A 13,979-nucleotide genomic window follows, 5' to 3' on the forward strand; every position below is an offset into this window, starting at 1 on the left:
ATTGTTGTCACTGAATTATCACTATTATTTCTGTTTACTTTTCCCCCCTAAAATGTTTCCTTGCAGAAAGTCGCTCCACTGCTCTGCTTGGCTTTTATAGCTGTTAAAAGCAAAAGTTAAAATATCTTCCTGCAACCCACATATCTTGCACACAGCAGCTGCCATTATTTGGGGCAAGCTCCCCCTGTGTCCCACTCCTAGCTCAATTACACCTGAGTAGGTATGGAGTATGAAGGGCCCTATAAGTTGATTAAATGGGCCCCATCAAATTGTATATTTTAATAAGGGCCTGCACCGCCTAGAGATGGCCCTGTAAGGACCATTCCATGATGGAGACGTTGAAGGTCTCCATGGTGTTTATACCAGCTTCACACTCCATACCTTCCATAATTTCCAATGATCTAAGGGGAACACTTTACTGGGAACTTAGGCAACTAGGTAGATATTTATGAACTGAGGCAGCGCTTGGAAAACATGTACTAAAGTAAAAAAATAACATATTTTATTTACACAATGTTATTTTGCTGTTTGTATACACATGGTTGTAACCACTGGCATAACCCTATACCCACCAAACATTCTGAGTTACAGCCGGAAGGTCACTGGGTAGGGGTATAAACTTGACATCTGTCTATTTGCTTGTCCATTCACCTCTGGAAATATAATTAAAGATGACATCACAACATTTCTAATAGAAAATAACAGAATCTACATATCGTAACATTATAATACATGTCTAAAAAGACTGGGTTTTTTTCAGCCATCATAATTAAGGCTTTCCCTGGTAGAGATATAAGGGCTCATGTTGTCCAGTTGCTGTTGACCTACAGAATATTTACAGCCCTAGACGTAAGGGGGCATGGCTGGCTGCGAAGCCCCTCTATAACTGCCGGTTAAAGCGGAGATGGAGGGGTGAGCCCTGTAAGACCGTACTGCTCCACAGTGAAGGGCGCAGCTGATTGGCCCCCGGCTCTCTAGAGAGGCGGTCTCTGCTCTTTGATGTCGGGTCCTGGGATGGTCAGAGAGTAACGGAGTTGCTGCTGAGCTCCTTCCTCTAGCGCTCTGTCTTTGGAGAAGGTGCCGTTGTCCCCAGAGGCTAGCCCGTTCATAGACATACCCTGGCATAGGGCAAGTCTCAGGCTGAAGGCATTAGGTGGAAGGGGTAGGAGGGAAGCGATGCAGAAAGGGAAGCGGGCCGGCGAGGGGCTAAAGACACTCCGTTCACACGCCCGGCTGCTGAAGCAGGAGCAGCTGTGAGGGCTTCCCGGGGATTCGAGGGGCGCGGGTTGGGGGAGACACAGGGGGGACAAGCGAGGGGAGAAAAGGGACTCTGAAGTCCTCATTTTCTCTGCTGCTGCACTGAAGGGAACATGCTGGTTACAAACTGGTTGGCGGGGCTGGTCTGTCATCTCTGCTTTGTGCACACTCGTTCCTGGGAAAGCCGGCTTCACCCCAAGAAAGGTAATGCGTTAAAGTCCATGACAGCATGGGGCTAACAACACCGGGCAAGTGCATGGAAAGGGTTAACCCCCTCTCACTATCTGTCACACACACTTTGAATGAATGGAATCCACGTCTGACCCTTGAGAGGTTGGCAAACTTCAGATATGTGTGTGTGTTAGTATGTGTGTTGGTGTGTGTGTGGAAATACACAGATATATGTATCTCAAACATCAACTGGAACATGTGTGCGTGATCTATACCACATGGAGATGTCACCCATTCATTTATTTCTGGACATTTGTCTTTCCTGTGGAGTAAATCACTGCAGAATTGTTAACATCCCTGATCACATGCTTATTGATTAGATACCATGACTGCATTACATCTGTTGGCTCATTTCTCACTATCGAAGTTCTTACATGATATATTTAGGATTGTGTATTTCCTAAACTAATATCACCGCCACATAAGCACATTTAGATGTTTTTAATAAATGTGTTATTTAAAGCTGCAAGTGGCTACAGTGTTTGAATGAACTTTAGGATTAAGCCTGGGAAAAACATCTTAAATACTCCACCATTGCTTCACCAATCTAAAAAAACTACTTTGGCGTTGGATGTGAACCCTTAACTAATTACATACATTCGAATGTACGGAGCAATCCAAGTTCTCTTCAATGATAGGCTCTCCATCTTTCATTTGACACATGCAACCAGTGAATGACATTCCAAAACACTTGCATAGGGCTTCTCAGGAAATAATATATATATATATATATTAATATTCAGGCTTACTCAATAAAAAACATTGGTCTGGAGCTGCCGTAACTGGAGTACCAAAACTGAATGGTCATGAAGGCTACCCCTTTGGTAATAAAACAAAATACCGCAAGTGTATGAATGTCATATTGAATTTGCTCTTGAAGGGAGTTATGTTACTTTATGTCATCTATTCTACATTTCTTTATGGATGTGACTCTTGCTGTGCCTGGCTAAATGATACTTTTGTGAATGCTTGGAATACAAATTGATGTCTTGTCAAATACGGTCTGGCTACTGCGTTGTCCCTTAGGGTCATGCAGTGTTACACTGGTAATTAGCCAGATTTAATTAATGCAGGAAAAAGGTGACCCACATTGGACTTACAATGAGTTGTATTCAATAAAGCGAGATTTGCCAAGAGTTTGCGAGCGAGGTTTCATCTTACTGAATTAATAGTGTGTGATGTAAGCTAGACCTGGTTTCTCCTGCATGGGCCTGCAGAATGCATAGATCAGTTTAAGAGGCAAGTTTCAAGAAATTTCCCCAGTTTAACTATGTATTACATTGGTCTACCAATCAAGCCCTTCATGCCACATTTGTGACGATGCATTTTTGTACAGTTTATTTTTTTTTTAAGTTTATGGTATCTTGGCTTAATGCATGTGGAACAGAAGTTTGCATTTCACATATAGAATTTGTCACCTCCGATATGTTGAATTTAATCTTGCTGGCCTCAAAGAGCTGTCACCACATTCTCATTCCATTTGCAAATAAGGTTTCTGCAGTCCTTAAAGCAGATCAAATACTCCATTTTATAGTTCAAATGCTATTTACAAACAAAAGTGATATATGTTTATAAACACTTTGTGTACATGATGCGATCTTCACTTCCTGTTCTTGGGATCTGCATAATTATTCCTCTTCTTTAACCTAATGACTATTTTTATATTGGTGATTGATGTTGATTGGTTGAGGATGTCTATGTAGAGGTGAGGAGAAGGGAGAGAACCTCTGAGATATGAATATGCTAGTAATGACACTTTTTTTCTGATGTTACCTTCAAGGGCATTTGATGTGCCTAAGATGCACATTGATGGCAGAGGGTTGAATGTACTCCTCCAATATGTCCATGCACAAAGACATGATGGTGTTATCTGACAGAAGTCTGAAACTGAAGGAGTGGAAACACCTTCACCTATCAGTGAAAAAAAGGACTATTATGGAATTTTATTTGGTCCTAGTCTTCAATATATTGAATCATCTCAATAGATACCACATTTTATATGCTGACATTTTGGGGATTATTAACATTTTGCTTATTTTTACAGACAGTTTTGTGAAGGATCTTTCATCCTATGAAGTTGTCATACCTTCCAGAGTAAACGATTTGGGGGGAGTTTTCCATCACACTGAACATTTCCAAAGAAGGAAAAGAGGTCTTGATTTCCAGCATTCAGACTCATTTGCCCACAGGACGCTTTATCGTTTTTCTGCCTATGGACAGCTCTTCCAGTTTAACCTTACTGTGAATGCAAACTTCATTGCTGACTCTTATAATGTTGTACATATTGGAAACCAAAGCAACTTTGATCATGACATCTCAGACCTCAGGCATTGTTTCTACAGTGGACATGTCAATGGTTTGGACGTCCATGCAGCTGTCTTTAGCCTCTGTGGTGGAATGGTGAGTTACTTCTTATTTTCCATGTTAGTTAACCCTTCAACAGTACAATGATTACAAGGGGAGGAAACATTGAAGGGTTTATGCAAAACCATAGCAAAGAAACAAGAAATGACCGTTAATATGTCATCCAACATTGGCCACTCAGTGGACCATCTTCAACATATTTATAGTTCATGCCATGTTATAACTGTTGCATTTTTAATGTAGTGTTGCTGTTAAAGACCACAAATATCCAGTAGCGTACCTAGCGGGGGGCGGGGGGGGCGGTCCGCACCGGGTGCCGCTCATCAGGGGGGTGCCAACTTGCCGGCACCCGGCACCCCTCCAGAGACGGACAGTAATGTCCGCCGCTGGAGGAGCAGGCTCGCAAGGGAGCAGTATCGGAGGTCTTTAACAGACCACCGGCTCCCTTGAGTGATTTTAAGCCGGTTCAAGGATCTCCCTTGAACCCGGCTTAAAATCACTCAAGGGAGCCGGAGGTCTGTTAAAGACCTCCGATACCGCTCCCTCGCGATCTGCGCGGCAACAGCTGTTGTGCGCCGGGGTTTGTTGTCAGATCCCGGCGCACAACACTGAAGCCGCGCCCACCGCTGTCCGTGCCCTCTGACCCGGAAGAAGAACTGAAGAAGAAGAGGAGAGAAGAGCAGGAAAAAGAGGCTGTAAGGAGAAAAGAGGAAAGGTAGGAAAGCATACAGTGAGAGTGGATTGTTGTATGTGTGTGGATTGTTGTATGTGTGTGGATTGGTATGTGTGTGGATTGGTATGTGTGTGTGGATTGGTGTATGTGTGTGGATTGGTATATATGTGTGGATTGGTGTATGTGTGTGGATTGGTGTATGTGTGTGGATTGGTATGTGTGTGGATTAGTATATGTGTGTGGATTGGTGTATGTGTGTGGATTGGTGTATGTGTGTGGATAGGTATGTGTGTGTGGATTGGTATGTGTGTGTGGATTGGTGTATGTGTGTGGATTGGTGTATGTGTGTGGATTGGTGTATGTGTGTGGATTGGTGTGTGTGTGTGGATTGGTATGTGTGTGTGGATTGGTGTATGTGTGTGGATTGGTGTATGTGTGTGGATTGGTGTATGTGTGGATTGGTATGTGTGTGGATTGGTATGTGTGGATTGGTGTATGTGTGTGTGGATTGGTGTATGTGTGTGTGGATTGGTATGTATGTGTGTGTGGATTGGTGTATGTGTGTGTGGATGTGTGTGGATTGGTATGTGTGTGTGTGTGGATTGGTGTATGTGTGTGGATTGGTGTATGTGTGCGGATTGGTGTATGTGTGTGGATTGGTATGTGTGTGTGTGGATTGGTATGTGTGTGTGGATTGGTATGTGTGTGGATTGGTATGTGTGTGTGGATTGGTGAATGTGTGTGGATTGGTATGTGTGTGGATTGGTATATGTGTGTGGATTGGTATGTGTGTGGATTGGTGTATGTGTGTGGATTGGTATGTGTGTGTGGATTGGTATGTGTGTGTGGATTGGTGTATGTGTGTGGATTGGTGTATGTGTGTGGATTGGTATGTGTGTGGATAGGTATGTGTGTGTGGATTGGTGTATGTGTGTGGATTGGTGTATGTGTGTGGATTGGTGTATGTGTGTGGATTGGTGTATGTGTGGATTGGTATGTGTGTGGATTGGTATGTGTGTGGATTGGTATGTGTGGATTAGTGTATGTGTGTGTGGATTGGTGTATGTGTGTGGATTGGTGTATGTGTGGATTGGTATGTGTGTGTGGATTGGTGTATGTGTGTGTGGATGTGTGTGGATTGGTGTATGTGTGTGTGGATTGGTGTATGTGTGTGTGGATTGGTGTATGTGTGTGGATTGGTGTGTGTGTGTGGATTGGTATGTGTGTGGATTGGTATGTGTGTGGATTAGTATATGTGTGTGGATTAATATATGTGTGTGGATTAGTATATGTGTGTGGATTGGTATGTGTGTGTGGATTGGTATGTGTGTGTGTGTGGATTGGTGTATGTGTGTGGATTGGTGTATGTGTGTGGATTGGTGTGTGTGTGTGGATTGGTATGTGTGTGGATTGGTATGTGTGTGGATTAGTATATGTGTGTGGATTAGTATATGTGTGTGGATTGGTATGTGTGTGTGGATTGGTATGCGTGTGGATTGGTATGTGTGTGTGGATTGGTATGTGTTTGTGGATTGGTGTATGTGTGTGGATTGGTATATGTGTGTGGATTAGTATATGTGTGTGGATTAGTATATGTGTGTGGATTGGTATGTGTGTGTGGATTGGTATGTGTGTGTGGATTGGTATGTGTGTGTGGATTGGTATGTGTTTGTGGATTGGTGTATGTGTGTGGATTGGTATGCGTGTGGATTGGTATGCGTGTGGATTAGTATATGTGTGGATTGGTGTATATGTGTGGATTGGTATGTGTGTGTGGATTGGTGTATATGTGTGGATTGGTGTATATGTGTGGAGTGGATTGGTGTATATGTGTGGATTGGTGTATGTGTGTGGATTGGTGTATGTGTGTGGATTGGTGTATATGTGTGGATTGGTGTATATGTGTGGATTGGTGTATATGTGTGGAGTGGATTGGTGTATGTGTGTGGATTGGTGTATATGTGTGGATTGGTATATATGTGTGGATTGGTATATATGTGTGGATTGGTGTATGTGTGTGGATTGGTGTATATGTGTGGATTGGTGTATGTGTGTGGATTGGTGTATATGTGTGGATTGGTGTATATGTGTGGATTGGTGTATGTGTGTGGATTGGTAAGTGTGTGAGAGTGATGGGTGTTATGCTGTACCATTTCCAATGTATTTTTCATTATATAATTATGCTCTAAAGTACATCATAACTCCCATCACTCTGTACTGTTCCATACAGTGGCAGAGCTGGGAGACAGAGGCCTTGCACCCCCACCGCAGGACTCCTGAAAGGTAAGTGAACTTCAAAGAGGGAGAGGGTAGATAGTTAGGAGGGGTAGATAGGGAGAAGGGAGTGAGAAGGGGTAGATAGGGCAGAAGGGAGCGAGAAGGGGTAGATAGGGCAATCATACTCCTATCATGCCAAGTCTGCGAGTGCCTCCTGGAATCTGGGTATGCCTGGGCATGATAGGAATGTGATTGCTGTTAACAATTATATATATATATATATATATATATATATATATATATATTGTTATTTAATTGTTTTGTCCTATTTTGGTGTGTTAATTACTTTAAATTTAAATAAAAGTGTTATATTTTTTATGGTGTGTGGGGGGGGTCATATTCAGTTTCGGCCAGGTAGTTTTAAAGTGTGTGTGTGGGGGGGGGTGCCACATACAGGATCCGCCCCGGGTGCCAAATACTCTAGGTACGCCCCTGCAAATATCTCCCCTGTCTTCAAAGCATGTAAGATAAAACAGATTGGTCAAATTCAACCCTGTCTACCACTATGGACAGACCATGTCCGAAAGTTGTAAGTGGTGTTATTATTATTATTATTATTATTATCATCATCATTATCCTTTAGTTGTATAGAACCAACACATTTCATAGCATATGAAAGGGTATGACACAATTAGAATTGGTAGACTGGGACAAACCGATACATACAAGCAAAGAGAGCCAAGCTTACAATTTACCAAACACCCAAAATAGGCTCATTCAATAAGTAAGCTGTCTTAAAATGAACTGGCTGTTTGTCAGATGACCGCCATCTTATAAGTTCTCATAAGCGTGTTCTACTTTTTACTTTATAAGTCGAGATATATACGGAATTTGGTAATTTTTTCTTCCAGCCAGTGTAACCATGTTATTGGTGGACTTAATTAACAGCAGATAACATAGGTCAAATGCTTTTGGCAGTGTATTTTATTGTGACAGATACAAGTCTTCAGCAGTAGCTTATTACATCACCCCTCAGTAAATCAATCACAAAGTCATCTGCAAAAAATCATTACAGAAAAAGGATCCTAGTAGAATTGCTTGCCTTCAAATATTTAGAGGAACAGATGATTTTCAACAGGTAATGGACACTGCACAACTTAAATTATCTGTTTCAGAGGTGTCACATTTTTACAGGAGAAAATGACAGTCTTGTATTTATTTAATTTTCTTATTTGGAGCGTTTCAATGTATCCATGCTAGGTTTCAGATGCTGTTTGCATACCCCCAACATTTGAAATGGCCAAAGATGGATACCTATTGTTTTATGGGATGTTGGTAGAGGTGTGTCTCTGAGGCAGGGCTTTACTAAGAGTTGTCCATATATTACATATATTTTATAATTTTGCATTTCATATAGCGTTTGAGTAAGAAGAGTGGTTTTGGGCTGCTGAGATGTCTTTGTAGTACGCTACTGTAGATAATGTAAACAGCCGATGTTTATAATCCATCATGATGTTCCTTCCTGTTGTGATTATTGCATTACATTAACTCCATCAAGATGGCACAGAACATTATGCCTTGAAAGCGATACACCAGTGTCTCAGAGAGCCCCTGAAACAACCAATGCATATTTATAAGTACTTTCATATGCAATATTTAAAAACAAAAGAAAAATCCACTAATTTAGAGAGAAGACTAGCCAGTTGTGAAGAATTTTGGACCAGCATGGGGAGGTAAGAATGCAGCGGGGTCACATAACCAGAGGTTACATAACCCCACGGTGAAAGCGAGGTGACCCACACAGTGTGAGAGTAGCCAGAAAGAAAGCTGCCAGCCCGTCGTTGGAGGCGCCCTTCCGGGTGTTGTGCCCTGTACGGTCACACAGGTCGCATGCCCTTACGGCCAGCCCTGTATATATGTATATTATGAAGGCTTTAAATACCATCTTTAAATCTTTGAGAGAATGCTGCTTCTGCTTGTAATATTGAAATTTGCTATTTCTATCCATACGAACAAGTGATCTGCTATTTATAATTTATGAAAACCAAACTTTGTAGGGTCTTCACACCAGTGGGATTATGTTTGAATCCAAATTGGTAAGCACAGCCATTAAAAGTGTATTCAGAACATTATTGTTTAACTTTTATGATGGTAAGGACTTTAAAAAAATGGGCCACATCGGAACACCTGGTTGCCAGTTTGACATTGCTATTTTAAGTCATACCAAAGACACACTTTAAAGTAAATTCTTTTTAACGATCAAATAAATTATAAATGATATATAAGCCACTTTCTCTGTTTTATGGGTGAGAGAATAGGCTGCTATTAAACTATGAGCCACAGAGTGTATTTTAGCTGACTGAGCATCTGGGAAGGAATAGATAAAAAAAATTGGGCCTCTTATTTGCTACCAATGACCATTTTAAATAAGATAATTTAGTTTTTTAAGTTTGTGTTTCCGATAAAGTGATTTATTAAAACACGGTCACCTTGTACATTTAAAATGGAGAATTATTTGGTTGTTTAATTACATTTTCTATACACGAATGTGACTTAACTTCACACTAGTAAAACATTGTATACTTTAACCATTTGAGTGCCATATTCTAAAATATCTTGCAGGCTACAAAACCCTGTGACATTGACGGGGTGTTTTTTCTAAACCACCCATGTTGCTTTACTAGCTTCTTTTGATATGTTTTTGTCTTAAAGATGTGCCATATCACTAAAAAAGTAGCATGGTTATGACACTAACTCTTGGATTCATCAGACTCATTTATCCACCTGATGGCATTACGCCAGCTTCTATTATTTGAGAAGCACTTAGCATTGTTTGCTTGTCTTCCAACGCTCAGAGACAATAGGAAGAAAATCCTGCACCCTGTAGCCTTATCTTGAGTGTCTTTCATTACAAACGTTGTATGACATGGTTAGCCATTGAGGGAAAGCTCAACAATCTGCTAAGGCAACTTTAAGTGTTTCACAGTTATGAGCTCTTATGTTTGGCTCCTCACAAATGATCAACGTGTCCAGTTCTGTTCAGACATATGACTGCACTGAACATGGCATTTTTCTTTTTGTGTTTTGCTTTTATTGGAAAATATCATGCAGGTGTTCATAATAGTGGATGTAAAGGATATACATCATATATTCTTATCAATAAAGCACAGATAGGCACTACTTCATTATACAAATATTAAAATATAAAATAAATATTAAACCACGTTGTACGAAAGACCAGAACCTAAATTTCTCTAGTAAGTAAAAAGACATAAAAAAAGAATTGCAACCCCACCATCCTGGAAAGCCAATGAACCTCTCAGAAATATGTAATTGACTTAAAATTACAGTTTTGCAATTAAATATGCTATTTGGAACTGCCCCTGCTTTTTTTTTTTATCACATTGGCCTATAACACATTTTTGGCTTCCTTACCACTAGCGGCAGGGTGCTTCCTGCGCAAATAAATACAAATCCATGAGAATTACAGAACTGAGTGGTGTATGTAAACAAAATGATTCTGGTACAAGGTCTAAAATTCTACTGTATCACCATAGCAACCAAATAACTGGTCCTATCAGCAGATCACTTTTTTTTAATAGTGTACTGGAATAGTTTTTTGTATGCATCAGCCTGGTCATTATGACATCACATGTATGTATGTCAGGCGATACATTGTGGTAGATTCTCCATAGATCACCACCGACCTAGTCATTAAGTCTACATGGAAAAGAAAAAATGTCGGTGCGCTAAGCTAGTCTCAGGCTCAAATAATACAAATGTATAATACGAGGCCTACCAAACAGGTGTAAGCATGCTGCAAATATTGGCTGTACAATGTATAAAAAAACAAAAAAAAGTTGTTGCCAACTTTATTAAGTCTACATATCTGCAAAACAATTACACTAATTGGTAAAGGAAAAGCACAAACAATAGATCATCTGTATTGAGTAAGTAGGAGCCTGCCAAGCAAAAAATGCATATTAAAGTACTTTCATACACATTGTTTAAAAACTAATAAAAAAAAGAAGAGAAAAACACACCTTTGGGAGAAAGTACAGATTCAGAACTGCAGCTCCATAAACCTGTCATGGCCCAACATTCCACTCTACTGACTGGTTGTTTGAAGCAGCCAATCAGTGTCAGAATAGCGCTCCCATTGATTTCAGACCCCATCCGCTGTGTTCACCAAGTATAACTTGCATCACTAAACAATGTTTTTTAAAAAAAAATTTAAGTGTAATTTTATACATTCCATAATGTATATGTTATGGCAGAGAAATACAGCCAATATTGCTCAGCTGCATCTCCAGATAACGGAAATACCCCACATGCATATGTTTTTGGGGGGTTTCTGGACATTACAGGTCACAATTTGAAACATGGCTCTTACCGATTCCAAGTGTGAAATTCTCACATTTTATTTTACTGGCCCTATGTCTTATTTTGGACTGTTGAACAGCACCCCCTAATTCAAATTCAACGTTATTATTTCTATAAAGCAGACGACCCAAAGTATTTCATTAGGAGCTTCTGGACACTTCCACACACAGCTGTGTGGCCACCAATCACTGCCAATGTTTGCTGTAGAAGTAATTTCCTGCACCTGTTTCACCAACAATGTTGTGTTGCTTAGGATTGTTTGCGCAGGTTAAGTGTTACAGAAGAGAACCCCATTCAAAATTGTTTATCTGCATCTCATGTAAATATGTAAAGAAATACCTCAGATGCATAGGTTTTTTTATGTATGTTTTTTATGTTTGTTATTTTTAATTTGCAGGGCAAAAAACACATGGATTTGTACTATATCAAATTACCCCCTCCCTTCCCTCTTGTGGCTCAACTGAATATAAAATAAAACAAAAAATAAAAAAAAACCAAAATATATGTATGTATATATAATGTGCAAGGAAAATGCGTGCCGGTGAGATGTAGGCCATTTTCATCTTGCACAATTGGAGTGGTCTTCTCAAACAGTATGCCACATTTTTATTGGATCTTTTGGATTGGTTATTTTCTGACTGTGGCACAGGCTGGGGTGTCAAAAAAGAATTCACCCAGAGGTGTTAGCCTTCATTCAAAGCAGACAAAAGCAGGTCCCACACTATTTTCCCACTGAGTCTGGGCAGCCAGGGGGTCTAGGAGACTGTCCTTCCTGTGACAGGGCCAGGCTAGCTGGCTCATATGTCACATGAAGTTTAGCCGGGTCATGGAGCACTTTTGTGTTCGGTTCCGTGTACCGTGACCCGGTAATATTTTATAAGACGTTTTATTGTGTATTCGGCCCAGAGACTGGATGTGGCTTCAGCTCCAGCCTTCAAAGAGACGATCCTATAATCTGGCTGGGGCTCTTAATCAGCCAGCACAGCCCTGTCTGCCCAGACGGCACCCGCACTACAGGGGGGATAACACAGGTGGGGGAACCCATTGTATCCCTTAATCGCCTCACCTGATACATCCCCTGTATACCGATGAGTTTTGTGAGGGGATGTGGCTGATGGGATTTGTGATGGGATGTGGCTGACGGGATTGGGGGTTGGGTTCGGTGCTCATTGCATTGAGATTGTATATAAGTTCTGTGTGTTTGTAATAAAGAGAGTAGGCCTGAAACAACGAATCGATAAAATCGATAATAATCAATAACGGAAATCGTTGTCGACGATTTCCGTTATCGATTAATCGAGTGATCGATTCGTTGTTGGAGCACTCGGCTCCTTTTACTTACCTCCGCGAGTGTTCCCCGCTTCTGCTACACGCTCTGCAGTCTCCGCCTTCTTTCAGCTACGTGACGGATGTGACGCGTTCCGGAGGTAAGTATTCTTCATGTCTATGTGCGAATCGCTCTGTGTGATTCGCTCTGTGCGATTCGCTCTGTGTGATTCGCTCTGTGCGAGTGGCTCCATTCGCACAGAGCGATTCGCGGGGGTGGGGGTCCACGGCGGGGTGGGGGTCCATGGCGGGGTGGGGGTGGGGTTTCAGGGGATGCAGGGTGTGAGTGTGGGTGCAGGGCAGAGTGGGGGTGGGGATGCAGGGCAGGGTGTGAGTGTGGGTGCAGGGCAGAGTGGGGGTGTGGGTGCAGGGCAGAGTAGGGGTGGGGGGTGCAGGGCAGAGTGGGGGTGGGGGGTGCAGGGCAGAGTGGGGGTGGGAGGGCAGAGTGGGGGTGGGGGGGCAGGGCAGGAGACTGGGTGCAGGGCAGAGTGGGGATGCAGGGTGTGAGTGTGGGTGCAGGGCAGAGTGAGAGACTGGGTGCAGGGCAGAGTGGGGGTGGGGATGCAGGGCAGGGTGTGAGTGTGGGTGCAGGGCAGAGTGGGTGCAGGGCAGAGTGTGGGGGCTGGGTGCAGGGCAGAGTTGGAGACTGGGTGCTGGGTGCAAAGTGCCAGGGCTGGGTGCAAAGTGCTGGGTGCAAAGTGCCAGGGCTGGGTGCAAAGTGCAGAGTGCTGGGTGCAAAGTGCTGAGTGCTGGGTGCAAAGTGCCAGGGCTGGGGCAAAGTGCTGGGTGCAAAGTGCAAAGTGCTGAGTGCTGGGTGCAAAGTGCCAGGGCTGGGTGCAAAGTGCCAGGGCTGGGTGCAAAGTGCAAAGTGCTGGGTGCAAAGTGCAAAGTGCTGGGTGCAAAGTGCCAGGGCTGGGGCAAAGTTTCTTGAACAGTAATAGTCCACCTCTTTTCAGAATGTTTGGGGTTATTTTGTTTCATAAATATTGTGTTTGGGTTCTTGTACTTTGAAAATATTGTTTTTTATTACATCATAACAAAATAAGAATGTTAATGTAAATTTTAAGTTGTTTTTTAACATCCAGTTCATTAAATTATTTTAAATAAACGAAAAATTTGCATAATATTTTTTTTATCCCATTAATCGATTAATCGAAAAAATAATCGGCCAACTAATCGATTATTTAAATAATCGTTAGTTGCAGCCCTAAAAGAGAGTTCTTCTTGGTTTACTACGAATGGTGGTCTGACTGATCCGTGGATATCTGAGTGCTATCCGTATGAGGGACTGACTGGTGATTCCTCAGCCCTCAAACAGGGGTACCCAGCCTTGGGTACGGTGACCCTGTAACACTTCCCTAATGTATCGTGAAGGACACAGTATATCCTGAACTGCTTTTCCAAAGTTTGTACAACTTTAGGCCATACAAAGGGACTTCACATTGAGACATTCTGCTCAAGGGTATAACACATGGACTTGGAACCTGGGCATCATCGTAATCTGATACCTCAGATATTGGCTCAATAT

General features: G+C 42.0%; 1 protein-coding gene across 1 annotated transcript in view; it reads left to right on the plus strand.

The window, feature by feature from the left end:
• Positions 1 to 1,334: 1,334 nt before the first annotated feature.
• The window catches only part of ADAMTS20 (ADAM metallopeptidase with thrombospondin type 1 motif 20), an 87,287-nt gene continuing 74,642 nt past the window's right edge, over positions 1,335 to 13,979 (plus strand). Inside the window, exons 1-2 of the mRNA XM_053463502.1 lie at positions 1,335 to 1,461; positions 3,533 to 3,888. Of these exons, the coding sequence (XP_053319477.1) occupies positions 1,371 to 1,461; positions 3,533 to 3,888 (447 nt within the window). The 5' untranslated portion in view covers positions 1,335 to 1,370. The remainder of the gene's footprint in view (positions 1,462 to 3,532; positions 3,889 to 13,979) is intronic.

The sequence above is a fragment of the Spea bombifrons genome, chromosome 4, assembly GCF_027358695.1.
Source record: "Spea bombifrons isolate aSpeBom1 chromosome 4, aSpeBom1.2.pri, whole genome shotgun sequence".
Lineage (NCBI taxonomy): Eukaryota > Metazoa > Chordata > Amphibia > Anura > Pelobatidae > Spea > Spea bombifrons.